The 26,850-nt window shown below is 39.6% G+C and overlaps 1 protein-coding gene and 1 long non-coding RNA gene across 2 annotated transcripts in view; both read right to left on the bottom strand.

Moving 5' to 3' along the window:
• LOC111238646 overlaps positions 1-8,025 on the bottom strand; it is a 13,609-nt gene extending 5,584 nt beyond the window's left edge. Inside the window, exons 1-3 of the long non-coding RNA XR_002665822.1 lie at positions 7,908-8,025; positions 4,500-4,603; positions 3,899-3,962 (exon numbers count right to left, since the gene is read on the bottom strand). This is a non-coding gene — a long non-coding RNA (uncharacterized LOC111238646). The remainder of the gene's footprint in view (positions 1-3,898; positions 3,963-4,499; positions 4,604-7,907) is intronic.
• Positions 8,026-14,439: 6,414 nt separating this feature from the next.
• LOC111238627 (mothers against decapentaplegic homolog 3) overlaps positions 14,440-26,850 on the bottom strand; it is a 29,279-nt gene continuing 16,868 nt past the window's right edge. The window contains exons 2-8 of the mRNA XM_022768216.1: positions 24,535-24,728; positions 23,996-24,130; positions 22,500-22,625; positions 21,355-21,567; positions 21,060-21,197; positions 19,720-19,864; positions 14,440-17,445 (exon numbers count right to left, since the gene is read on the bottom strand). Coding sequence (XP_022623937.1) covers positions 17,322-17,445; positions 19,720-19,864; positions 21,060-21,197; positions 21,355-21,567; positions 22,500-22,625; positions 23,996-24,130; positions 24,535-24,728 — 1,075 coding nt within the window. The 3' untranslated portion in view covers positions 14,440-17,321. The remainder of the gene's footprint in view (positions 17,446-19,719; positions 19,865-21,059; positions 21,198-21,354; positions 21,568-22,499; positions 22,626-23,995; positions 24,131-24,534; positions 24,729-26,850) is intronic.

Here is a 26,850-nt window from a genome sequence, read left to right as displayed (position 1 = left end):
ATTGCTGTGTTAAGCTTTCTCAGGTACCCTCCCTAGACAGTAATTGAGAGTGGCTGGACAATTCGACTATCAGCAGCACTTTGCTAAATTTAATCACAAATCCAAGTAATGGCAAAGGCTGTAATACAACGAGCCAAACAACAGTGACAGTGTCAGTGAACATGGAGGAGAGGCGGTGCAGACTGTTGCTGGCTGATTTCTGGAAAGTTCACATGATGCACAATTCTGTCTTATTTATTTTCATAATCTGAGTAAAGAAGTAGACGCTCTCTACAGGACACTCACAAATTTTCCACCTAGGTTACTGCCGATGTTTTCAAAACTCAACTTTGAACTTTATTAAACTTCAAAACAGCAGCAGTGAGTACTTCACTACTTGGCGGCACGTACAGTACTGGTGCCACAGCAAAGTATGGGCATTTATCTCTAAGCTATCAACAGTTAAAATGGGTCATTATTTAACTGATGGCAGTTTGTCGACAGTTGCTGCTGAGTTACAAAGTTTGTTTGATCTGGTTTTGTAAGATGGATGTTTTAATCACCTGTACTTAAGTTGCATTTGAAAGCTACTGACAGCATCAAAAACAATTATATATAAAAATCCAGTACATAGTATTTGAATAAATATTTGTGATGAAATTAAGTTCCAGTTCCCCTCATCCCCTCCTAACTCTTAGGACAACTTTCCACATTTCCAAAAATTATGTTCTATTGCAGTGAGAGTAGAGTATTAGTAGTAGTATGTTGTGTACATTTTGTGAACAATAATGATAATCATGATGAGAATCATAATTATAAGAATAAAAAATCAAACTAGAAATGCACAAGGCATTGCCAACAGCTTGGACGTTCTGTGTTCGATAAAAACAAATCAATTTTTATTTCTGTCCGAATGAATGAATCCATCAAGTCAGATGAAACACAGCTGTCGATGCCTCATCAGGAGAAAGTTTGAAAAATGTAAAATCAGGATTAAGCACATGTCACTAGATGAAACTGTCACTTATCAGTTGTAGTTTTCTGGGTTCTAGAGTGGTGCGATAAATGTATTCTCACGTATGGAGTTGCCCAAGATCATGGCAAACAACATGAATTGGTATTTCAGTGGACTTGTCCTTTATAGTCATTATATACCATCAGATGCAAGATGTACAGTATAGCGCTCTGCGCCACTGTCTGATTGCTGTTCTGTTAATATTTATGCAGTTTGAAATGAAAACAGCAGGTCCTTTACTTCAGGTATAGCTTTCCCTGTTGTGTGTGTTCATTACAAAATGGGTCTAATTTAAAGAAATATTCATGTTCTTGCCAGAGTTCTGTGATAAAATCAAACACTCAGCCTCCCATACAGCCATGGCTTTTTTCCTCACTCTTCAACGTGGTGCTTAGTCAGAGGGGGGTGATTACCAGAACTGCCTCCACTCAGGGTGGGGTTACAAAGGAGTCAGACCACTGCTGGCTGGCACATTTATGGTGTTATTAGCACACTTCCCAGCGTCTCGGTGTTAACACGCCTTTTGTAGCCTAATCTCATTACTTTCAACACTCAAATGGAATTCAGATGGAATCTCCATTTTAAGAAACGACTCCAAACACAGCAGGTGTCTCCATTCTTATTCCTGCTTTGCAGGGAAATTGGAACAGCACAGCCAAAAGCGTATCAAATCATCATTACAATATAGGAGCTTTTACCTCACACACACAGTGCAAACGTTTTCACCGCAGCACATCCACTTCTCCAGCTTCCAGATAGGCCTGAAAGTGCTGCATAGCTCTTCAGAGATTTGGTAAGAAGTGTTGGGGTGTAGTGGAGCAGGACAAGTGGAAGTAGCAGTGAGACAATGAGAAACAACCACTGCTGCTCTAGGCTCTGTGAACAGGCTTGCCATTGATTAAAACAGCAAGGTGTGCAATAAAGCGCAAGGCAAAGTGTTGCCTTCCATATGGACCCCTAGACCCTTAGGCTCTGACCACCAATTGGGCCTTTCTGTCTGCCGCTGTTCCCCCTTTCTCCTTTCTGCTTCCCCTTCTCTCTCCCCCGTTCCCCAGATGGTAAAAACAATTTTCCAGCCCTCTGTCTCTCTCTGCTGCTGCCCGCCACTCTCCAACCACAAAGGGCCCTGGCCATGATTCAACCGTTTACTCCAGTAATTAACAGCACCCATACCACAACAATTACAGTCACTAGGCTGCTACCCTCCAAATACACACACACACACACACACACACACACACATACACGCACGCACACACGCACACAGACACACGTATAGTGTTAACAGTGTCACGGTGTGAATTAGAAGGGAAGGTAATAGCCGGAAGCTGTAAAAATAAAATTAAAATAGTATTAACAAAAAGGTGAGAACAACATGCTGGCACTACAGCAATGATTACCTCATAATTAGACAAGACAAAGCTCTCTCCCCTTCCAGTAGCAAAAAACGGTAATTACTGCCGTGACAGAAAATCAAAGGCTACTTTGTAAGCAGCAGGAAAAATTAACATTTCAGGCCCTGAAGCTGTATGTCCTGATTAGAAACGTATTAAATCAATGCATTGCTAACTGCTGGGCATAAACACGTCCCCTCCTGAAGGGGCCTATAATTGCGAGAGCAAAAAAAGTGGGTTTCAATCGCACAAGGAGTGTAATGGCAGTATTATGTGGCAAGCGTATACTCCTTTTGTTATAGGATGATGCACTTAAAGTGGTACTGTTGTTGGTTGGAGCGAAGATCAAAGCATGTTTTACATAAACTGTTGGAGACCCCTGACCTAATGTGGCTCTCAGAACGTTGCAATGCACCAAAGCAACAGAATTTGTATTAAACTGTATTTATACAGGACCATCAACCTTACTGTACTTTGCTTAATTCTTGTTAGGGGATGGCTGTTGGAAAATACAATGATGAGATGTTTGATACGAAATTTAAGAAAAGTGCAGTTGTTGTAGTCTATGGTCACATCCATATCTTTCTATCGATCATATAGTATCTATCTGATACTCCTCTTGCTATGAAGGATGACACTGTAAATAAGAATTTGGTCTCAGGTCGGTTGAATGAAGGTTAAATAAAAAGGAAATTAATTATGTGATAGCTATCACCTACAAAAAACATGCAAAAAGCTGTTCTGAACTGTTCCCCGGTCACGGCTACGAGCAATATAAAGCCAGTTATATCTGTTTAATTTCACAAACTGGTGAGTGTCTGTAAAAGAAGAAGTCAGTTACACATCCGAAAAGTCAGCTCCAATTTAAATTCTCTCACACTGCATACATTTCACCTTGACTAATTTCCAAATCTGCACGATGGACATGTGACTCATCAAAAGCCACATGGGCTGTGACCCACCTAGCTTCTGTTCCTGTGTAAATTGATAAAAGCTGCTGGTAGGAAAGCCAGCTGATCCCTAGCATCTTTAACATACCCACAAAAGGCTCATTGGGAATACAACTAATTATACCACATCTGTATTTATTTGATCCACGTGGAATTCTCCCTTCTGTCACCAGTGCCGAGCTACGCCAGCTTGGACTAACAGTGATTTATCTAAGTGACACTTCTGGCATGGATTCAGATCAAAGCAGCGCCAAAATCAATAGGGGAAACATGGGGAAGACGGGTGGAGGAACTTTTTTTTCCCCTCAGCAAAACTGTCATGCATAAAATCCACCAGCATAAATAAAGCACGCCTGTGGTTGCAGGTTTGCTGAATCAGATAGGGTGGAAATAAGATACAAGCTGTTTGTTAATAGCAGCTTAAAGACAGACTTTCACAACAGCACACAGCATATTTTGGAAAAGGCATACCGGCTCTGAAGAGGATGATGAGCTAACTTCATCCAAGAGCAGTTTCTAGTGACCTCTGTTGAATTCTGAGTGAACTGCAGACATCTCACCCTGTTGTGGACTGATGGGACCCTGTGCAGTGAACCGGCTGGTTGAAAGGACTCCAAGGCAGAGCTGCATAACAAAGAATTTGGATGATTTAGAAGACGTGTAAAACAGCAAATACTTACACAAACCCACATTCATATCAGCTACTGACCACTAATTCACACATACATGTCTCAACCCAATTAAACTAAAAAAAAAAAAAACTGACCTGGAAGGCTGATTTAAGTGAATGAAAATGATTTGATAATTGTTCTCATTAAGAGGCTGAATAAATACAAGTCTAAAGCAGCCCCCTGCAGGTTGAAACATGCATTACACCATATCCAGTACAGGACAAAATAAACAACACATTGATTCATTATTTATTATTAGACCCTTTGGAGCCAATACTGGGCCTGAGGGTGGCAAAGGAAGGAAAGGCCATTTTAAGATCAAAATAAATAGCATGTTGTGTCCAGACTCAGATGATTTTGGAATACATTTTGAAGATGTATAGTCGGAGTGTGTGGCAATGAAGGTTTGATCCTTGGACTGGCAGGATAAATCTGAGAGGAAAAAAGGGCAGGGCTTTCATCTTGTACATGTGCCCGTGAGAAAAGACACCTCACAGTTGCATCCAGCTGCTTCGTGTAGTTGCTCAGTGGCCAGCGGATGACTGGTTGTCCTGGTCAGGAATGAACATCCGTGTGAGTTTTTGAAAGGTGTTTCTGAAACAGAGAAAAACAATTACTCTGGTTGAATAAAGAAAAAATAGGTAAAAAAAATAACCACAGCCTGTCATCTGTCCTTGGTGAACATGACTATCCACAAATTTTACAACAATCCAGCCATTAAGTCTCTTGTGTGGAGGGCTGACACTTTGGCCTGAGGGTTTTACCGGAGGAATGTAAACAGGCTCATCCTCTGGAGAAGCTCATTCGTTTCCTTTGTGATCTGCCCATTTTGATCATCTTAGCGTACAAGTGGAGGTTTTGTCCTAATCGTGGAATCCACTGGACCTTACTTTTGATGGACGTTGACCCTCTTTGGGGAGCATGTATGAATCAATATTTATTTTTAATCTCCACTAATATAATCAACATTTGGCAGCTACTAATACAAATATCTCACTGAAAATAAAACACGTTTTATGAAAAGAAAGGCTTCATTGTGGCATTGAGTTGTGACAAGAAAAGAGCAAAAATTAAAGGAAAGTCAGAACAAGTTAACGTAATGTTGTTCAAAAGAAATAATAATCTTGTGACCCCTCATATTTATCTCAAGGAGTCGACAGCACTATGGCAACTTGTTTACTCTATTACTTTGTAGTACGAATGAAGTGGTATCAATGCTGTAGTGTCCATTAAAAAACAGCTTTGTTTTCCATTACATATATCAAGAGAAACGCAGTACTGTCCGACTCACATGATGAGTTACTGTCTCCCCAGTGAGCCCTCAGGTGTTGTGATAGATCTCAGCATGAGGTACTGCAGCTTTTACAAGCTGCTTCCCTCCAGAAAACTAACAAACTGAGGTTTCAATAAAAAAAATTAAAAAATCAGTATCTTCACACCTCAAGGAAGGTGATGTCTGCCCCTGGCAAAGCATTCATATAACTATATAGTTAATTTAAAACAAATTTATATCATAGTGTTGATTATTTAAACACAAGTTGGAAAAAACATGACTTTAACTTCTTAATTATTCTTGTTCACACTGCATTTCCCATGCACACAGTCGCCTTAAGTGCAAATAAAGCCTCCCATCTGTTGGTAATTACAACTACATAATTTCAGTCATTGTGGCTAATCATTTTGACTGCACATTCGATTAAAACTAGTGCAGCAATGGTGCAACTTTGAGATTCTATGTTAAACCTTCAGAGCTACACACAGATGTGAGCAGAAAATACAGCTAAATTGAGACCTGGCTGCAAAATAGAAACTGAAAATGTATAAAACCTTGTGTAGGCCAACTGGCCCATTTTTGCACGTAAAATTGCACTAAGACTAGAAGGCAGTACTTCCTAGCTTTTGTGATGGTTTTTATTTGCCAATAATCCCCAAATTAAATGATGTTTGACGCAAGAAATTTTAAACCTCATGTCATCAAGCCTCTGCTCTCATCATGTCTTATTTCCCTGTGGTGTCCATGGAATAGAACAAGCAGGCTGCATGGCAGGCTACTTCAATAAAAGGAGTTGAGAAACGTCATGTAACATCGCTTTACTGCATCTCTATGTAAGCTAACGACATTATGAACCCCGGGGCAATGGTGAAAGCTAATGATGGGAGGATGATGGCAACGCAATGTTGCCATAGAAGCCAATTTCCAGCGGCTTGCCAGATGTTAAACATCTAAATGTGCATTGATCAGTGACAGGATAGCCCATAGAGATTTCTTCATTTGCCCAAAAAGAAAACAAGGTTTAACTACGTCCCTTTTCAGTTTAACAGCAACTGAGCGAAGCATAACTTACATGATTTAAATTAATTACATATATAAAAACATCTAGTCTCAATTAATTCAGTTAGCCTGCAACATGATTTCACTGGCAAGGGGTTGATTAGATGGTGTAATTAACAGAAAATGCATCACAACAACACACACACACACAGACACACACAGACACACACAGACACACACACACACACACACTCTCTCTCTCTCTCACACACAAACACACACACACACACACACACACACACACACACACACACACACACACACACACACACACACACACACACAGAAGGAGTCAACCCTAATTAAAAAGTAATCAGCATTTCCAAACAGATGACAGTTTTGAGTTAAAAACTGTTGGCTTTGTATTAATTTAGAGAAAGTTCACTGTAGTGCTGAAGTGACTGGTTGACTAATCAATTATTCAATCAAACTAGCATTAAAACAACAACAACAACAAAAATACTTTGATAACTGATTTATATTTTAAATCATTTAGAAAGACACTTGACACTTCTCAAATGTGTTCCTTGTTTTGGGCAATTGGCACTAGACATCACCTTGGTGAGTTGTAATGGATATCTCTTCTTATTTCCTCATATCTTATATCTAACTGACATTTTATAGACTAGATCGATAAGTCAGAAAATTAGTAACTGTCATAATCAGTTTATCTAGGGATTGCTGGCTTAGAAAAAGTTTGTGTAATGTTTTACTGTATTTAGCATATATATAAACAAGCTACAGTTCTTTGTTGGTCCATCTCGGGCCTCTTCTATTCAACATCTACATGCTCGTCCTTGTTCAGAGCACATCCTTAAATCACTGCATTGCGTAGAAGGACAGATTTTACAGTAAAATCCTACTGCTTGTCTATAAAGAAAAATTCTCTGATTTACTTGTATGTTATGAAGCACCCAGACCCCTCAGGTCATCTGGGACAGGTGTACTCAGTGTTCCCAGAATCATAACCAAGAAGCAGCTTTACTTTCTATGACTGCCATGTTTTTTAAATGAAATTTTAATAGCTTCTTAATGTGATATTTTTAATGTATTTCTGTACCTTGTGTCTGAATGGTGCTATATAAATAAAAGTTTAATAAAAGGTTAAAGCTCAATTTTAGAGAGGGAAATATTTAGCCAGAGCTGGAACAAGCAGTAGATTTGTCAACTAGTTGATCAACAGAAAATTAATCAGCAAGTATTTTGATAAACAATTAATCGCTTGAATCATTTCTTGTGCAAAATTGCAAAAATGTGCTTGTTCCTGTTCTTCCAATTTGAGGATTATCTGTTTCTCTCTGTTCTACATCACTGAAAACTGAATATTTTAGAGTGTTGATCAGATAGAAAGACATCTGAAGATGTCACCTGGGGGTCTGGGAAAATGTGATGGGCATGGTTTAACATTTAAATTTGATCATTTATAAGCTTCGTTTGACATTCACAGTTGGTTGTTTTTTTTGCTTTTAGACATTCTGGCCCTAATTTACCTTCATAGCTGTCAAACTTATCACGCAGTACACACGCCCACCCTAACTGAAATAGAAAAACTAAAACAAAACTTACAGGCTGCATATCAATAAATGACCTGTGGGACTCCTCGGTGGTGGGTCTGAAGACTTTTCCTTCGTCTTGCTGATGGGGGAAGGAGAGTTGGCAGGACCTTCAGAGCTTTGTCACCTTCAGCAACTAAACAACTTCAGCATAATACATAGTGTTGCATTAACATTTAAATAGTATGTTATATATGACAATTGATATTTCTGAAGCAGTAAAATTAATTTACAAACAGAACATAAATATATGCAGATGCAACAAATAACCAGTAACTTTACAAACTGGGCTTTGACGGATCTGTTCACCATATAAAAAACTTTCAGTCACTTGTTGGATGACGTCACTACACCGCTGCACTGGCTGCACTTCACCATGAGGTCACGCCAATCATTGTATGTGATTGTTGATCAGCCGACATTCAGAAATAACACAAAAACAGCTGATGTGGTCGGCTATCAACACTCAACCCCACCACCACCACCACCTCCACCTCCACCTCACCATCAATCATAAACCGAAATAAAGTTAACTCGGTTAACTGAGGATGTTAAACGATGTAAAAAGTTATAAACTCACCGATAAGCACCGTCTCTTGGTTGTATCTGAAGTGAAAATACAAAAGAGGAGACGAAACAACAGGAAAAAATTAGAAATAAAACTTGTCAACACAAACGGAGACAAGACACCATTCAGGCTGCTACTGAGTCTGCGCGGAACCAGACGCTGCTGGGAGCTGTAGTTCTTACATGGCTGTGACGTCAAGTCAAGTCAATCCAGTTTTATTTAAACAGCACATTTCATACGGCAGGCGTAAACTCAATGTGCTTCAAAACAAAAAGCAAGGACACATCATACATGACAACATATAAAATAGCATATAAGATAACATAAGAAAAATATTATGAAAAAAATAATATTACATGAAAACACTTTGTTATTTTTTATAATGAATCAAATAACCCATTCTCTATTTGGTTTTCAGTTTTAAAAATCATACACAGAGACTTTAACAAAAGAACAAAACCAATTGAGCTTCAGCAGCACTGATTTATAACAGCTGTTTTCCCGAAGAGAGACTGTTAAATCTTCCACTCTGGTCTCTGGTATTCTGCATCAGCTAACATCCTGCATGAATTAGTATTTGACCTGTGCCAGCTGACGTGCTTCTTTGAGGACACATGATGACACGTCTTCATGTCATCTCAAACAAGATGATTATTCACAATAACAGCTATACTGATCTTTAAAAAACAATCAATAACATCATCTTCATCTACTCCCACCTGACTCCAGTGCAGCGAGACTGGCAACAGCAGCTCTAGTTACTGTCAAACTGATTTTCTCAGCTACATAAAAGATGACAACCAAGTGACAGGGCCTCGTCCAATAAACACGAAACAAGCAATTAACCCAACTATCACCCTATAATCATGAATCGACTGTGGAGCTAGCTGGTTCCCGCTTTGCTAGCGATTGTCCCCATTTTGGCAGCAGGGCCTTTTTGGAGGGAAAACATGGAACATCTGGTGGAAGAAACAGGGGCTGGCACAACATGATGGGAGAACAAGTGCCTCAAAGCTTCATTATGTCCCAGCTGTTGGGCTTGCTGTTGCCCTTAGCAAAAACAACCTCGGCAGGATGATGCTCCTGGCAAATACGCTGCATATTATTTGAAGCAAGACCTTTTTTTTTTTTGTGATGTTTTATAGGGAAACATGAGCAGGAGCTATTGGTGAGTATATTGTGTTTTTCAATGTGAGTTGACCTGTGTGCATGAAAAAACAGAGTTTTCACAGTAAGAATATCAACATGCAGCTCAACATGAAAACTCTGAAGAGGGGAATCCGTCTTTGAACTTTTCTTTCTTTCTTTCTTTCTTCTTTGAGTTTTTCCTATTTTTTCCTGGAGCTTGAACTGGGTCAGGGGCCCGTGGTGGCCCTTTAATACCAAATGAAACATTGTACAATAGTTGTGTGATATTTTTGGGCTATACAGATAATCCTGAATTCTCATCAAGCTTCACATCATCAGGTCAAAAATGTAACTTCTCCAGTACTTTTCATCAATTTCCTGCAAAATTAAACATATTAAAGATCAGGCTGTATGCTCTGTTTAGTGCTTAGCTAACAGGTGAACATGATAAACATTACACCTGCTAAACATCAGCGTGTTTGCATTATCGCTGGCAGCCTCATAGAGCCGTTAGCGTGGCTGTAGACTCTTCGTCTTGTTTACATTTAAGACTATTGACTTTATCAGAATCAGCCTTAAAAGCAGTACTTACTTCTTTCTGCTAAAGGTCCCCCCCAGGGCCAGAGCTAGAGATACTGAGGTCATGACTCAAGAGTCCTGTTTGTGATGACTACCCACTGCAAAGAAAGTCACAGTAAATCCTTTTTACCAAACACATGTGTGTGTAAATGTGAACTGTAAACTCCTCAGGTTGTTTAAACCCCCAAATTCCAAGAGTCCTCATTGGCCTTGAGTCCCACAGTGATGCACGTTTAAAGGATGTGTCAGTTACACCGCACCTGTCAATGATGGCGCAAAATGATAGATTCGTAAGTATCTGAAAGTTACTGCTCACCATGTGCGTAAACTATTACACGTGTATCATGTGGAGAATAGTTAATGAGTGGACAAAGTGATTTTGAACACAGCGTGGAGTCAGGCCAGGTGCTCAAAGTCCAAAGGTTGCGATGTGAACCCACACACCTACCCTGTTTCCCATCTCTAACTTTTCTTATTTCCTACTTTTTTCCAGCCGGGTGCAGCAGAGCCCACTCTCTCAGGTTGGACAGCTTGTTCAAGTCGAATGCTATTAGTTCTGGGTCAACGCCTGGGCTTTCTCTACACCCCAACAACACCTTTTCACCAGGCAGGGATTCCAACCACCATTAATCAGAGTGGTGACAGCCCATGGATGTCAGTAAATATGTTTCCCTCACTGCCTCTTTTTCCCACCTCTTTCCTCTCTCACTCTCTCCATTGCTCCTACGATTGTACTTTTTCCCCGTTCTTTGGGGTTTAATATTGACCTGTTCTTGCTTTGATCTTTATTATTATCAGGATCCAACAATGGAACCTGCCATATATACGTATATATATATATATATATATATACACATTTAAGTTAGATAGGTTGAGCCAGGATGCTTTCATTTGGTACGCAGACAAACGGAGAACATATTGAGAGGAAAAAAACTCACCAAGAACAGAAAATTGCTTTGAGGGGTAAAATGAAACTCTTTTGCGTGTTCCCTGCTACACCAAACATTCTCCTACAACCAGCTTTCTCTTATACATTTTATATGCTTGTTTTTTTGCACTGAACATAAGTGTTTGCCAGGTGCTTATGAATGTTGTCTGAACAAAATGTCCTCTCAGTTGAGACATAGTGACAGTTTCCTCTCCTGCACGGGTGGTACAGCTGACAGGAGGGGACGAGCGTTGGCTTGCACAGTGGCTGCTGCTGTGTGCGTGTGCATGCGTGTCTGTGTATGTATGTGAGCGGGTGACATGCAGGCACACGGCCAACGGCAGCCAGTCGGAGAAGTGGGTGCCCATCTTGGTTTGGCATGCAGGGCCGGGTACCTGCTGCTGTCCAGAGACAGCTGTAACGTTTCCACCCGTGGCGGTGCAAAAGGTTGGTGGCTACTGAAGGCTGATAATGCTGCAGTCTTCATTTTTCTCTGCCTGGTAGACGGAGCTGCAACAAACCAATGACAGGCTTTCTTCATGAAATTAACTCCAGCCAGAGAAGTAAACAGAGAGCAGGAAAGAGCAGGGAGAGAGAGGAGATGTGACAAAGAGAGAGAGAGAGAGAGAGAGAAACGAAGAGATAAAGAGATAAGGAGAGGCAGAGTGAGAGAGAATGCCATGAAACAAATGGTGACCTTTGCAAAGATGGATTTGTTTACCAACAAATGTTCTCGCTGCCAACAACTGTTTCAGAGTGACCTTCACATGGAGGCGAAGCTGACGGCTCTCATCTGTTCATCTTTGTGCTCACTTGTCAACACTAAGTCATATCCATTTAACAGACAATATGAACCATGTTTCTGCTGTGTCTGTTGATGCATGGAGCCCTTTCATTCCACTGCAAACAGTCATGTTCATTTCATCACTATTAGCTGTAATCATGTTGGCTCAAACAGGCCCATGCTAACCGGCTTGCGATGGTAATTCTTCCAATAATTTAAGTGTTGGAGTGATAAATGCAGGAGACGCTCTCTATTGTTGCAGAAATGTATGAACCTATTGTGTTTAATAATCTCCACATGGCAAAATGAGTTCAATATTTGTGCAGTCATTGAATCTGCACCCGACTAGTATGTATTAATATTTATTATTATTATGTTGTATTGTTTATATTATCATTTATGTTGTCCCATTATGTGGTATGCATTGTTTCGGGGCAGATGTCTTTATTTTGGCTTATGCAATGCACCTTCTGTCGTCAGCGTTTGAATGCATTTCAAATAAACTTACCTTGCTTTGCTCTGCCTTACAAGCCATTTAGCTTTGATATTTAACTGGAACGTGTCTTGCTCAGTTTTTACCAGACAATACACCAAAACCCGCAAGAAGACATGCTCTGTCTAAGTTATGACTGATCTTTATATACAGCTCAATCTGGATATTTATTAGCTATCCTACTTCTGTCAACTTGTCACCACACATGAACGTGCTGCACAGACTGTATGTACAAATAGGAAGACACCTCTTCATTGAGCTGTTCAGTACAACTGAATCTCTGTCTAAAGCTGAAAAACGTCACATATAGGTGATACAAGTAAGAGCCTTGAGAGTCTACCACTCTGTTGGTCTAAGGGTCTAAGACCAACTGACCATGTGGTCGCACCGATCCTTGTTCGTGTCCGGTCAGACATCCTGTCACCTCTTGCACAAAATACTAAAAAATAAATGACTAAGAGTTCGGAGCCATTACAACATGCAACTGTGGTTCCTTGTGTTTACAGAGCTCACGCTGTACAATCCTTGTAGCCAGCAGATGGCAGTGTTCAGCTAAAAAAAGATCATTAAGAAGCCTGCTGCTATAAACACAGTGGGAAAAAAAGTTAAAATGATATATATATATATATAGACTATAGATTATATATTTAACCTGAACACATGCTCCACCCTTCAACTCTTCGCTCTATACCTTAGCCTCTGTGTGGATCTTTTCTAAATGGATTAAATCATGGTTTATAAATGATTTTCAGTGCCACTGTCAAAGAAGCACTGTCTACGATCTGGTATCATCTACTGTATGACTGTAAACATCATTTACTGTACAGAACAGAACTAATCCAGTTCAGTTTTGAGGGCATGTAGTTTTAATATCTTAATATTTAAGCTTACACTTGAGCCAATGTTTAGAATATCTTGACTTTCCACTGAAAGTACATTTAAATGTATGTTTCAAGATGAGATGTTTAAAGATGCCTTCTATAACCACCATACTGTATACCGTTAATTTAGAGTATATACACCTACTATATGTAGTACAAGTCATAAACTGCCTAATAGCACTCATTAGAGCTAATTATTAACTGATTAATCAATTAATTGTGGATTAGTTGTCAATTATTAGTTGATTAATCAATTAATTGATCGACAGAACAATAATCTGCAACTGTTTTGATGTTGGATTCATCGTTTTTCAAGCAAAAATAATGAAGAAAATGCAAATTTTTTGCTGTTTTGTTCATCAAACAAAATAAGTCATTTGAAGATGTCATCTTCAGCTCAGCCAAATTTTCTGACAATGTGTTTGTGTTGCAGAGACTAAACAATTAAACAATTCATTGAAAAAATTGTCATATTGATAATTGTTAGTTGCAGCTCCAGTGCTCATATGTTTTGTATTATGTTTTTATTTGGCAGAGAATACTGTAATCTTCCTCCTATCAAATCTACAGCAGCTCCAGATTATACGTATGCACATGTGCGCACATACATTCTCAATCAATGATTCATAATGGCCCTGTGTTTGACTCTCCAGCAAACTACGGAGTTAATTATTAAATGCTTATGTAGTCTGGAATGAAGCTCAGGCAGCCGGAACAAACAGGAGACGCACACTGTGGTAATGTAAAGCTGACTGTGCACAAGTTCTTGCTTTAGCTTTTGATGCCATTACACAACGGAGGCACTCAGGCCTACAGCTACAGCATCTCATACAGTAGAAAAGAAAAATCACAATGGACAGCTTTGCTTCTGCACTGACTGCTTTTGAATGCATCCAGACTGCAGACATTTTAACGAGTGAACCAGCAGAATCGAACACCATTTGGCTTTGGTCCTGGCATCTTCTCACTTCAACAATAGATTTTCTCATGCACCTAAACTATTTGTCACCACAGTGAAGTGGTTTTTGAAGTGCCTCGCAGGTTGCTCAGTCCTCTTTACCTTATGGGCATCAGAACAAAGCGTGCATTCATATTCAAAGCCATGCCGTGCCTCTGTGACAGCAGAAGCGGCTTTGGTTTGCATTAGCTTTCAACATAGCAGTAAGTGAAGAAACAAGAGAGTGTCTGCTTTGGGTCTGTAATTATGGTTTCTGTCTGCTTCTGAGGAGAGCGCCAAATTATTTACCACAGACTAGGAAATCCCCAAACTACAGAAGGAAACAGACAAGAGGACTCTAGAACCTGAACTGTCTCCAGAGAGGCCTGTATAAAGTACATTTCATGCTAACGGAACTTGTTATAAAATTTAGTTAGCTCAGTAACTGACATTTTTAATGTTGAATTATTCCACAACAAAGTGAATCTGACTGAATACAAAACTAACTTTGACAGTTACTGAAATAAAGATGTGGTCTGACATTTAAGATCCGTACAACCCAGCTTCAGTTCCCTTCTTACTTGGCATGCTGACCCCGGTATCACCACAAGATATATATTTTATTCATAGACCAACAATAATAAACAAAAATATAAAGCATCACATCAACCTTTTATAGGCAGAGAAAAATAAAAGGGTATAATTTTTTACAGGACACCTAAAAAGACCAATTCAGAGCACAATAGCATAAATCACAACTAATAATGACGATTACAGTGAAAATTTTGAACAAGGGGAAAAAAAAAAAAAAACACAAGCACTATAAGTTGAAGAGTGTATAAAAATGACAAATTTGCTTGCAAAATATTCCCTACTGGGTAATTACATTGACTATGGGGTTTAAGAGCCCATTAGGATCAGGACTGCTGTGTTCAAGGACACTAGAAGCTCTACAAAGAGCTGTCTTGTCTCAGATTGGTAGATGCTACTGTTTCTGAAACAATCCCATTATAGTTAGAACGTTCACAAGTCATTATCATTTAACAGAGATCAAAATCTACCAACTTTAAGTAAAAGTAAAATCTCATGGCTTTGCTGTTCTCTTGAGTCCCTCAAATGTTAAAGATTAGCACCACCGGGCTGACATTAACATCAAAGGCTGCGTTAATGTAAATAAGTATTGTAAAAAGAATCAAAATATTGTCCATGTTCACCCACTGTGTCTTTGTCTAGTGTTATGGAACCAGAAGGAAATCAATCCACTTCCACCACAGTGGGTGGCTGAAAGGAACTGGGACCAACGCTAAGACTATGCCTTTCTATTTCACCAATACCTTTTTCCAACTTATACTTTTTTTTTTTTTTTTGCATTTTAAACTTAAATTTTGTTCTCCTGCTTCCAAAACCCTCAACATTATAAAGGTTAATGGTCATATAATAACACATGTATGTACTACATGTACATAGACTTAAAAAATAGGGACATCAGATTATGAGGTTCTACAGTTATTTACATGCCTCTATCTAAACATTTCCCTTTGTAAAAAGCTGTGCTTTGTTCTGAAACCGCCTCATCTTCACAGGTAGAAAAATACAAGGTTCATATCCCCAGACCTGCCAGCAGTATATTCTGTCATGTCATGCAAAAACACTTGAAAGAGGACCTTATTGTCCTACAAAAATAATTGGTAGCAAAATAGACTTTAAAGCCTCGAGAGTCATGAATCTCTCATTTTCACTGGTTTCTGTACACAATTCAGCTGTTTTTCTTTGACGGTCCTGAGTGTGCAAAAAGTCAATATTACTGATGGTTTAAAATAAGACCAATGTCATGGACTGCTGAGAGAGAAAATTAAAAAAAGCAAAGGCGTCTTCCTGCTCTCTTTCTGCAGAGTATTCCTATCACATACACAAGTATTCCTACATTCCTACACTACATTTTGCATGTTCAATGTGTAATTTAACTGAAAGTTTGCAGAACAGTACAGTATGTGAGATGTCTTCAAGTTCTGTGTAAATGCCTGTTATGTACTTCCTACTATACAATGCTGCAAACATATTTTGCAAATTGGCAAAGCTTCCTGAAATGAATGCAGGCTATATTTCACATAGGCCCCTGACAAGCACTATTGAAGCTATGGACTACAACTGTCATCGAATATAATTTTGTCCACATCTCTTTATAGAATATCAACATTTTACAAAAGTGCATCATCTTCCTGATGACATTTGATGAATATCGCTGTCTTTCAGCTCTCACATAAGGGTTGTAACTCCCGTCTGCTCTAACGTATCCTGAAACATCAGACCGCTTTGTCAGACTTTGTTGGCTTTGAATTTGGCTCCCGGTTGAAATCAGTGAATGGTTTACTATTAGAGGGGGAAAAGTTGAATCTGAAGTTTGACAGATTCCTTGCTTTGTCTTTTGTTCCTTAAAGGTGTAGTTAAACATCCTGTTATTTGCCTTATTAGAGTAACACAGAGCGCATAAAATGACAGTATGAAAACCTAAGCAAATATTTGTACTAGGCTACAGTATATTCCTTCACACAGTGTTTACACTGTGGTTGACCATTTCCATTATTCCAATGTCTTCATAACCTATCAAATGCCCAAATACAAAAACAAAGTCAAGTGAAATGCATTTAACATGATCTTACATATGCTTTACAAAATTGGTATTAATGCTTAAAAAATTAAATTCATTTTTAAATCCATGGTTCACTTTAACATCTGTACAAAAAAATGTAAAAATCGTGAAGATGAAATTTCAACAAAAGCGCAAAGAGAATAAGTATCTCTTAATAAAAAAAACAAAAAAAAAAAACAACTCTCCTCCCATTTCTACTGTCTTTCTGGCACATAGACGCCTAAGAAAAAAACTGCCATCAAAATAATTCTGGACAAAATGTGGAGATTATACTAACATGGTACTGCTTTAATGCACTTGTCCCCTTTTGCCACAAACAATATGTATATAAAAAGTGCTACTGTCAGCTGGTGGGGAGGGAGGACTAAATTACAGATTGAGGATTGGCTGAATGGGGGGGGGGGAAGCATGAAGTCTGTGTGTTTTTAGTCACTGACAGGAGACGTGGTGTACAGGACGTATGTGGTTGAAGGGCTTCCCTAAGAGACGCTGGAGCAGCGGATGCTGGGGGAGCCCATTTGTGTGAGCACCTTGTCCAGCCACTGCAGGGGGCCATTCAGGTGAAGCTCGATCCAGCAGGGGGTGCTGGTCACCGTCTGTCTCCTGGGAGAGACAGAAAGGGAAACAGATATTAAGGACACAGAGAGAGCTGCGCAGAGGACAGGACCAGGGTGAGTAAACTTACAAGTCAAGTTTCAGTCAAAGTCACATCAAACTACTCTTTCATTTTAGCTGCAATGCGAGGGGCTGAATACAAAACAATAATGCACAAAATACTGGATGATACAGATTTCTGAGTTACACTTGAAAAAAGGTCAAATTATCCTAGTGTGTGAAGTGAACTGAAAAACCAACCACTCTCTTGTCTATTCTCCTGTCATTTTTTCACTGGGGATTGGAAAACTAAAATCTAATCTATATTCCATGTCTGTAATCATTTTATTTTATACGGGTCCATCTTATCAACACCTCCTCTAAATGGTGATGAGTTTAACGGAATCCGAATCAATCTGATGACAAGAGCCAAAACTTGCCAAAACTCTATGTCCTTCTAGAGTTCAAGTAGTGCTTTTATAGGTATCATACTGCAGCAGAGAATAAGATGTTTTGTCTCATAAACATTTGTTACTTTTGTCTTTGAACCTTTGAGAAAACCTTTGGATGTGATGCTCCACTTGCATGCTCTTGCACATGGTTTTCAGTTTTAATTTATTTCTTTTGTTCTTGATTTTTGAAAAAGAAAAACTTTAGAAGAAACTGTATAAAAAAAAAAAAATCTTTTCCAGACATTCAGCCTTTTGATATCTGTATCCTTTGGCTCTTCATTGATTCCCTACAGACTTTATACAAAAACCTCTTACTGATTTTCCCACAGAGGAGAGGAGAGGGGGTTCAAAGTAATATGATGTATGCGTGTAAGTGGAGTTAGGAGACAACTCTTAAAAAAAAGAAAGGTCAGATTTCTAAAGACATTCTGGTTTCAGTGGCTTCACCCAGTGATAACCCTGTCATTTTTGTCTCCGCGCTTTTACTCCTTTGTGTTTTCTTTCGGGCGAATCATGTTTGACACCAGAGTTTTGTGAACAGCACGCAGCAGCAGCTTTAAGGGAAAAGAAGGACGTTTGTGAAACTGAACATTTCATTTGTTCTGAGGCAGAAGGAATGAGCTAAATAAAACAACTAGTCAGTGCCATGTCAGAGCCAACAACAACAGAAGGTAAAATGTATCCTGTATGTTGTAAAACATCTAATTTCTGCATTGGCAGCCAGATGAACAGAGACACTTGCCAGCAGCATGATTTCCCCCATGGTTTATATGGCTTGTTTCATAACATATTGTTTTTCAGAATACATTAGGTGCAACAATTATAGTGTTTTCAAGATTTTTTGTTCATCTTTACATTTGTCTGCTTTTATAAAACCAGAAAAATGAAACCATCATCATTAAACCAGAATTACTGCATTGCAGTTGTATGCCTCTGTAAACAGTTGTGTTGTCTTGCTTTATGGCTAAAAACATGTTTTGTGAGGTCACAGTGACCAAAATCAGTTCATCCTTGAGCATCCAAATAACTAAAAGAAATTTCCACAAAGTGTTACTGAGATACTGTGTTCATGTGAACGGGACAGAGGGATGGAGGCACAACCTGAAAACATAATGCCTCCGACCACAGCTGTTGCTGACACAGAGGTATAAAAACAATCAGCAGTCAGCAAGGAAAAAGACAGAGAGAATGAGGTGTGGGCGGAGGTAGAGAAGAAGCAGGGCTTGGCTGGTCCAGTAACCTGTTTTTAAGTGCATCTACATGTCAGCATTTGGTCTGGGCAGGACTGGTGAGCAGTCACTCACAACACAAAGGTTTCCTCACTGTGGAAACCTCCTGTGCAGAGCCAACTTTCATCCAATCATCTGCTCCCCTTTATTCCGTGTCCTCCTTTCTTACTATCAGTGAGTCAGACTGTGTGGAAAACAGGGAGGGGACGGAAGAGGGAAAGTCTGACATCTCCTTTTTGACACAGTACATGTGTGTTTATTTAAAAATAGTCTGGCGTGCCAACTGGTGCCTGTTTCTATTGATGAGGGCTCGGCAGCGTCACACACCGGATTCACCAGAGTGTGAGCAGATGCCTGGGGAGCGGGGGCTGTCGGAATATGGGATATGATTCACAGTCTGTTTGTTTCTATTGTCTGTGTTTACATATGGGCTTGCTAAGGACTTGATCTTTGCACAGCAGCAATCACAATGTTGCTGACAAGTTGGTTGCAGGTTTTATCTTCTGTTAAGCAGTTCAGCTCTGTAGCGGTTGAGGTTTACCGTTATGGAAATGAGTGAGTGGTTGTCATTAACCCAAAGCGGATCTGTCACTGCAGCTTACCTGTACTCTGCTCCCCAGCCCTTGACAAAGCTCATGCGGATGGTGCACATTCTGGTGAGTTGGTACACAGCCTCAAACCCCTGGTTGACTGACTGGGCCAGCAGGGCCGCAAACTCTTGGTTGTTGAATATCTTCAGGTTACATCCTGGAGGAAACAACAAACCAGGACAGATGCATTAGAAACCAAAGCTTAAGCTTAACTACTACTTAAGCTTAACTACTACTTTACATTTTTATATAAAGTAGTGTATTAATAAAGTAGTTAATACAGTGATCTTAATCAGGCAAACAAGATGTTAATGAATTTAACTTCTGTGTGAATCAAACCTTATGAAGTCTTAAGTAAACTTGAGGGCATTCAGTTCAGACTTACTAATCTGATAAGATTGCAGAGAGTTTTATGTAAAAGTGACTCGGGCACTTATCCAGACATGGAACCGACATGTAAAAGCACATTCACATTCATGTAAAGAGGTGCGTGTCTGAAATTTCACGTGTTAACATTTTGCCTTTGACAACTAACCTCCATTAAGACTTATAGATGTGCTGTGTTCAGGAAAAAACTTGTAACAATTTTATAAATCATGTGGTAAAATTACACAGACTCCAGCGAACAGGAAAAACTTTTTTTTTAACCAGACTACACTATAGCTAAAGAGGACATCCCTGGTGATGAGGGTAAGTGATGGTCTAGATGTGGCCTCTGTTGTTCACTGTTGCGATGATACAGCCACAGTAAATCTTTTCTCAATCATCCATTTTAAATTAACTTAACTTAGATGAATCACAGCTTGGCTCGGTAAAAAGGTCCTGTAATGTTGTCAGTTTTGCCACAGACATTGGAAGTGCTCAAACGGGAGGATTTTGGCAGCAGAAAGTCATCACTACTACTGCAGTTTCAACTAGTTGTCTCCAGATTTTTATTTTTCCCTCACCAGAGACTACACCCAGCTGTGAAAGTTGGGAACAACACAACTTAAAACTGGACATTTTTTATGAACACATAAGGAAAAGGTAAATATAGGCATCTGCAAAACTAATTTGTTTTTGTATGTGTTGGCCTCAACATTTATATACCACTTCATCATTAACCGACACAGAAGTAGCTGAGGATCAAACCGCCAACCTTGTGATTAGACCACCTTCTCCTCCTCCTGGACCACAGCTACTCTCCCTTTCCAGTTTTACCTTTCGATTTTTTTTCTTCCACCAACCTCCAAACCGCTCGTCTCTCTACTTCTTGCCATTTGTGTCGGTCTCTGTTCTCTCCTCTCTCCCCATTTGTCTCGCTCTCAGTCCCTAACTTTCTCCCTCTCTGTCTCTGTCAGCTTGACACACACCTGGAGGGATCTTGCAGACTGTGGCGGGGTGCCAGCCATAGCGTTGGTTACAGTTAGGGCTCTGGACAAAGATGGCGCTGTCGCTGAGACACTCGGCAAAAACCTCTCCTCCGATGTAATACAGCCGCACACCACGGCCTTCAAGAAAACAAAAACACAACAAACTCCTCAGATCAAGCTCATGTCATGAAGACATGAGCAGTTATTACACATGCAATGTCTTCTTTAGCATTGGCACAAGAAGGAAAGGAGCACTACATGATGATGAATGATTATTATTTGATTGGAGCCCTACCGATATGTCTGCGTGTTAACTCAACAGATGCATTGCGGTTGACGTTGGACAACAGGCCCAGGCAAAAACGCTCTGAGTTGGAGGGGTCCGTGAAGCCGTCCACTGTCAGTGAGGGCTGCGAGGCGTGGAAGGTCTCTCCTACTCGCTGGTTCAGCTCATAGTATGAAATGGAGCACCAGAAGGCCGGCTCACAGTATGTCACTGGCTGAAGATCTGACACAGGGAGACAGAGAAAGATGCAGTTTGTTTTCATCAAACCAAAATGAAAGGTAAGAGACAAAGTAGACACAAGAGAACTGAGTATAATACAGGGTGGCTGTGAATACACTGAAATGTGCAGATCAAGAAATGTAATGCTTGAAATGATATAGGAGGAAGGAAACAAACAGGTACCAGAGGCGAGAGCAAATCAGAGAAATAACGGCCAGCAGCAGAATAAATGGGAGAGAAAATGGAAATGAAGAGCAACAATGAAGAGGCAAAATGGGTAAAATGTGGGGAGAAAAGGGGCTGAGCTGGATGTAAAGGGGGAAGAAAAACACCACCAAAGAAAACATTAGGCTGAGCTTGCGTCACAAAATGTCAAACCCATACGCCGTTTCCCAGAAGCTTTTACCAGACAAAATGTGGAAACTCAGGCCTCACTGATGGGACACTGGAGCCAGAATGGTCAAATTACAGGCTTATCCACGATAGTTTTCAGTAACTTCAACTGGTTCTGGTAATTTGCTCTTTTTCCCCTCAACATGACCACTCTCAACAACTTCAACATTTTGTCCTTGGCTTTGAAGTCCAGAACAGAGCTGGACGGCACTGCCAAACGAAACTGGTGTGATTTTGTTATTTCACCAGTTGCTTTCCAGCCAAGCCCCCTGGCGTCTTTCCATCCTGATAGAATAAACGTAGGATATTGTCATTGATGTTAGTGTCGGCTGGATGGTGTCTTGGCCCGTTCAGCAACTCACATGGTGCAGGGAAGACAAAGGCTTCTTTCATCACCTGGTTTCCTCTTACAAAAATGGAGTTAAATCAAACAGAGAATTCCCACTGGGGAGATACACTATTGAATCATTTGTCTGTGTGTGAACACAGACAGACAGAAAAGTACACAAACACACACTTGCACACTCAGACACAGTCCTTACCTAGGTTGCTGTGTGTGGGTGAAACGGGGTTGGGTGACAGGTTTGGGGAGCTTGTGTCCATGCTGTGGGTCATCTGGTGATCGCTGGTCTCTCCATCCTCACTGAGGTAGCCTGGTGGTGGCGTTTCTGAGACGCACAAAAGCAGAGCCAACACAAAGAGACACACACACAAACACACACACACACACACACACACACACACACACACACACACACACACACACACACACACACACACACACACACACACACACACACACAGACAAAATCTCATTAGGTTTGTGGCAAGCTTCCCTAAGATAGCTCTGGTAGGAACACAACACAGTAAGGCAAAAAAAGAAAAGAATAAACACTGGTGAATCTAAAAGAATTACATTACATAAAATTTACATATATACAGCAAAATTTCAATGTAGTTTTTCTCTCTTGCACACCTGCTTGTTCTTTTTGTCTCTGCTTCTCTTGCTCTACTTCTAATGTCTACTACTCTGACATTAAATGAAATTCTCTTCTTTAAATATGTGGCCACATTTCATTAAAAAACCTGCTTAGCAGTGGTGAAAGGAAGTACCTTTACTCAAGTGCTGGACTTCAGTACAGTTCTGAGGTACTCGTGCTTTACTTCAGTATTTTACATTTTCTGCTACTTGATACTTATACTCCACCACATTTCAGAAGGAAATACTGTACTTTTTACTGCTATTACTATTTGATAACTTTAGTTACTAGTTACTGTGCAGTTTTAATTATTAATACTAAATATGATCAACAAATAAATGATCATTTACTATTATAATAAAGTACCTGGCAGCCCCATCTGTACCAGCTGCAACATTGAAGTTGTGCGTATATACCTGTATTAATATGTATGTATTTATATAATTAACTATGTTTTAACAATTATTCTGAAATGGGTCACTCTGCATAATAAGTATTGAGTAGTTCTTCTACCACTGCTGGTTAGCACCTGATCTGTGTTTAACCCTGGTTGGGAGGAATATGCTGAAGTCGTGTCAGATAACAATTGTTCATCCATTCACAACTGCAAAAATGACTGTGTCAATCTGTATTAATCAGTGAATTTCTGACACTGCACAGCAGCAACAATGTTGAACAATCTGAAATCACTCAGAATTTCAGTGAAAACAATTTGACAGTGTGTAGGATACAGATGCAGATCAGATACAGATGTTACCAGTACTCACCTTATAAAGAAGAGGTTATTCAATAGGAGCCAAAATCAAATGTTCCAACTGTCTAAACAACTACTTGTCCCCAAGATCTAATTGTCTCTTAGGAATGAACTCTCAGTGATTAAATGACTGAACAGAAAAGACAACAATGTGATGTGTTGCCTGATCCATGTATAATGTTAACAGCTTGGCACTGGGATGCTTCGGATTATCGGACTTGTGTAAAAGATTCTCATACAAGTCTTGGTGTTTAAAGGAGTATCTGAGACTTAGTGTGAATCCTGTTAGGAGGCAAGCTGGTACCTGGTATGTAGTTGCTCTGGGGCTCAATTCCAGCAGGGAAGTTGGTGTTTTCAGGGATTGAATGGCTGTAGTCATCCAGCGGCGGGAACTCACTGGGGATTTCTGTGTGTCTGGGCACCAGCACTGGGGGGAGTACTGTATAGTGGACATAAAAACAGACGTATACACACAAGTAGTTCCTTAGAAGATAGCAATAGTGATTGGTTTTATGTCTGTTTGAAAAAAATAAATAAATATGTAACACAAAACAACTTAATAACAAAACAATAAAATTATGCAATAAAACAATAAAATACGACAGTTATGTGCAATAAATAACAGGGAAAAAACTGGATAGAGCCTGTAGATAAAAACAAGACTATAAAAGTGTGCCTTGGCAAAAAAAGCAGATAGTTCCATAGAAAATGACCCTGACAGCAAAGTGAAATGAAGTCAAATAAATTTGGACAAACGGTAAAACTTCATCCTTTAAGTTCTTGGAAAAAGTTTTTTTTCTTTTTTATTTCAAAATGCTCCAAAATGCTCCAAGTTTGTAATACCTGGTGTCTCTACTCTCTGGTAGTGGTACGGGTTGACACACACTTCATCCTTCTTCGTGTGGAAGGCGTACTCGCACAGCTCCACCGCCCGCAGTTCGTGGTGGGACTGCAGGTCGGGCCAGCGCCACAGACGGCAGTAGATGACGTGGGGCAAACCTTTTCTGTGGGAAACCTGCAGACGGCCATCCAGAGACCTGCAGACCGGAGGAGACACAGAAGAAGACACGTTTGTCAATAATATGAACGTTTTTGTTGGAAATACTGGTTATCTGTTTCCAAGCAATTTTCAGCTGAGAACAAAATGTTTCTCTTTTGGTATTTTGGTAATTTCTCAACCTCGTATGTGTAACAGGTTGTGTAACATTAGATTATTTACTTGAAAGTTTTTTTTGTAACTAAAGTCACCTATTTGTATTGGCCACCTAATCTTTATAAAAAAAAAATATATATATATAACACACATGCACACATTTCTTTTCTCTATTTTGATTTGTATTTTTAAGAAAATAATTAGACACCCCTTTTTGATTGGCTGTTACAGCCTGTGGCTTTAGTATCAATGGGTTGTTTCAAACTTAGTGCTGACACTACGGGAATATACCCTTTTTTTTTTTTTTTTTTTTTTACAGTGTTGTACCATTACAGTAAGAGAATTTAAAAAATGTTTTTAATTCAGTCTTCCTATTAGAATTCCCCAAACACAGTTTTGTCTTCTAAAACATATCAAACACTCGGAGGTGGTGTTTACTGTTGTTGCTAAGTCTGGCCTCTGACACTACCTCCCACTGACGAGGGTCCCAGCTGTGTGTACACTAGTTATGAGGTGATGTCTAATAATAAACAACCGGCAATGAGATTACAGTATGTATAACAGGAATTTCATTGTGTGTATAACATCTGCACTCATCTGGTATACAATGCTGTTGGCAGGATGATGATTTAGTCTGTCAGATATTCATAAAATGTAGTTTGATGTTGCAGATTGACATAATGGGGTTGTAGCCCGTAATCTCTGAGCACAATGACCCATGAAAAAAAAAACATCTTATGCAAGAGGCAATGACCACATATGTCCCTTCTATCTGTCTCTCACCCACTCACTAATACACAAATACAGAGTAAGGGTCAAAGGCTTAAGCTAAAGCCCTTTAGAAGGACAAATATCTGTCCCCAAATAAAAACAAGGCTGTGTGCTGTGTAACGAATGAAAGCTCAGTAATATCCCATCTGGGTCAACCATTATACACCCAGTAAGTGAAGGATGTTGTTTTAATTTTTCATGGCAAAAGCTTTCATTCACTGCCTCTGTACTTTTAAAGGGGCTGGGGAGTGTGTATGTTGAGGTGGGGGGTTGGTGTGTTGAATTTTTCAGATGGTGTCTGAGTACTTTATGTGCACACAAACATAGAGAAGCATACAGTTGAAGAAGCAAGCTGTCACTGGAGGAAAGCTGGTGAAGCTCTGGATCTAAAGAAACGCATCCCTAAAGACTGTAAATGAGAACTGGTGTGTTAATGCACGACTGATTCACTCTACAAAACTAAGAACCCAAAAGCAAGAAAGAATCCTGTAAGAATACATCAGTATAACCCAGAAGAACTCTCCTGCACCCTACAAACCTTAAACTGTATGAACTTTATACAGGTACGGCAGTGCAAGGTTTTATTGCTTATCTAATGGCTGAAAAGCTGGAATTAGGTTGACACATTTTTCACAGTTTATAAATAAAAGCTGTCAATTTGTGACCAAAGAATTTAAAGTTAATAGCAGAGGTGTCCTCAACCAAGAAACATTACTATGGTCAATCAATAAAACATAAAACTGCACTTCTTCATAAATCTCACAATAAAAACAGAAGTAATGTATCGCTGTATTGTACTGTCTCTATTAAAGCTTGTTCTTTGTTTCCAGAGTGAGCCACACTAGCATCACGCAGGTTATCAATACTGACACATCAAAAAAGGGAAGTGAGCAACATAATCACAGCAATAATGATAATAATAATGAATCTACTACATCATGGCTAAGAACATAACAATGTAACACAAGCAACACAGATGCGTGTGTGATCAAAGAACTCAAGGATAAAAAACACATATTGGCTCACTACTCAGCTTTTGATCTAAGTGTTGAGATATCTGGCTCCTTCCACAAGTACAATCAAGATACTAACACAGAGGAGACAAATAAACTCTAACACTGTAATCAAGTATAAAACTCTGCAACATTGTCAAACCCCTTCTGAACATTTTTAAAGTTGTATTGTAGCTTGTAGCGCTGTTCAGCTTTAAACATTTAGTTAAATGACTTCTGGTC

Source organism: Seriola dumerili, unplaced genomic scaffold (genome assembly GCF_002260705.1).
Source record: "Seriola dumerili isolate Sdu_G_001 unplaced genomic scaffold, Sdu_1.0 BDQW01001449.1, whole genome shotgun sequence".
Taxonomy (NCBI): Eukaryota; Metazoa; Chordata; class Actinopteri; order Carangiformes; family Carangidae; genus Seriola; species Seriola dumerili.
Note: the sequence above shows the minus strand (reverse complement) of the source record. Positions and strands in the feature narration are given on the sequence as shown.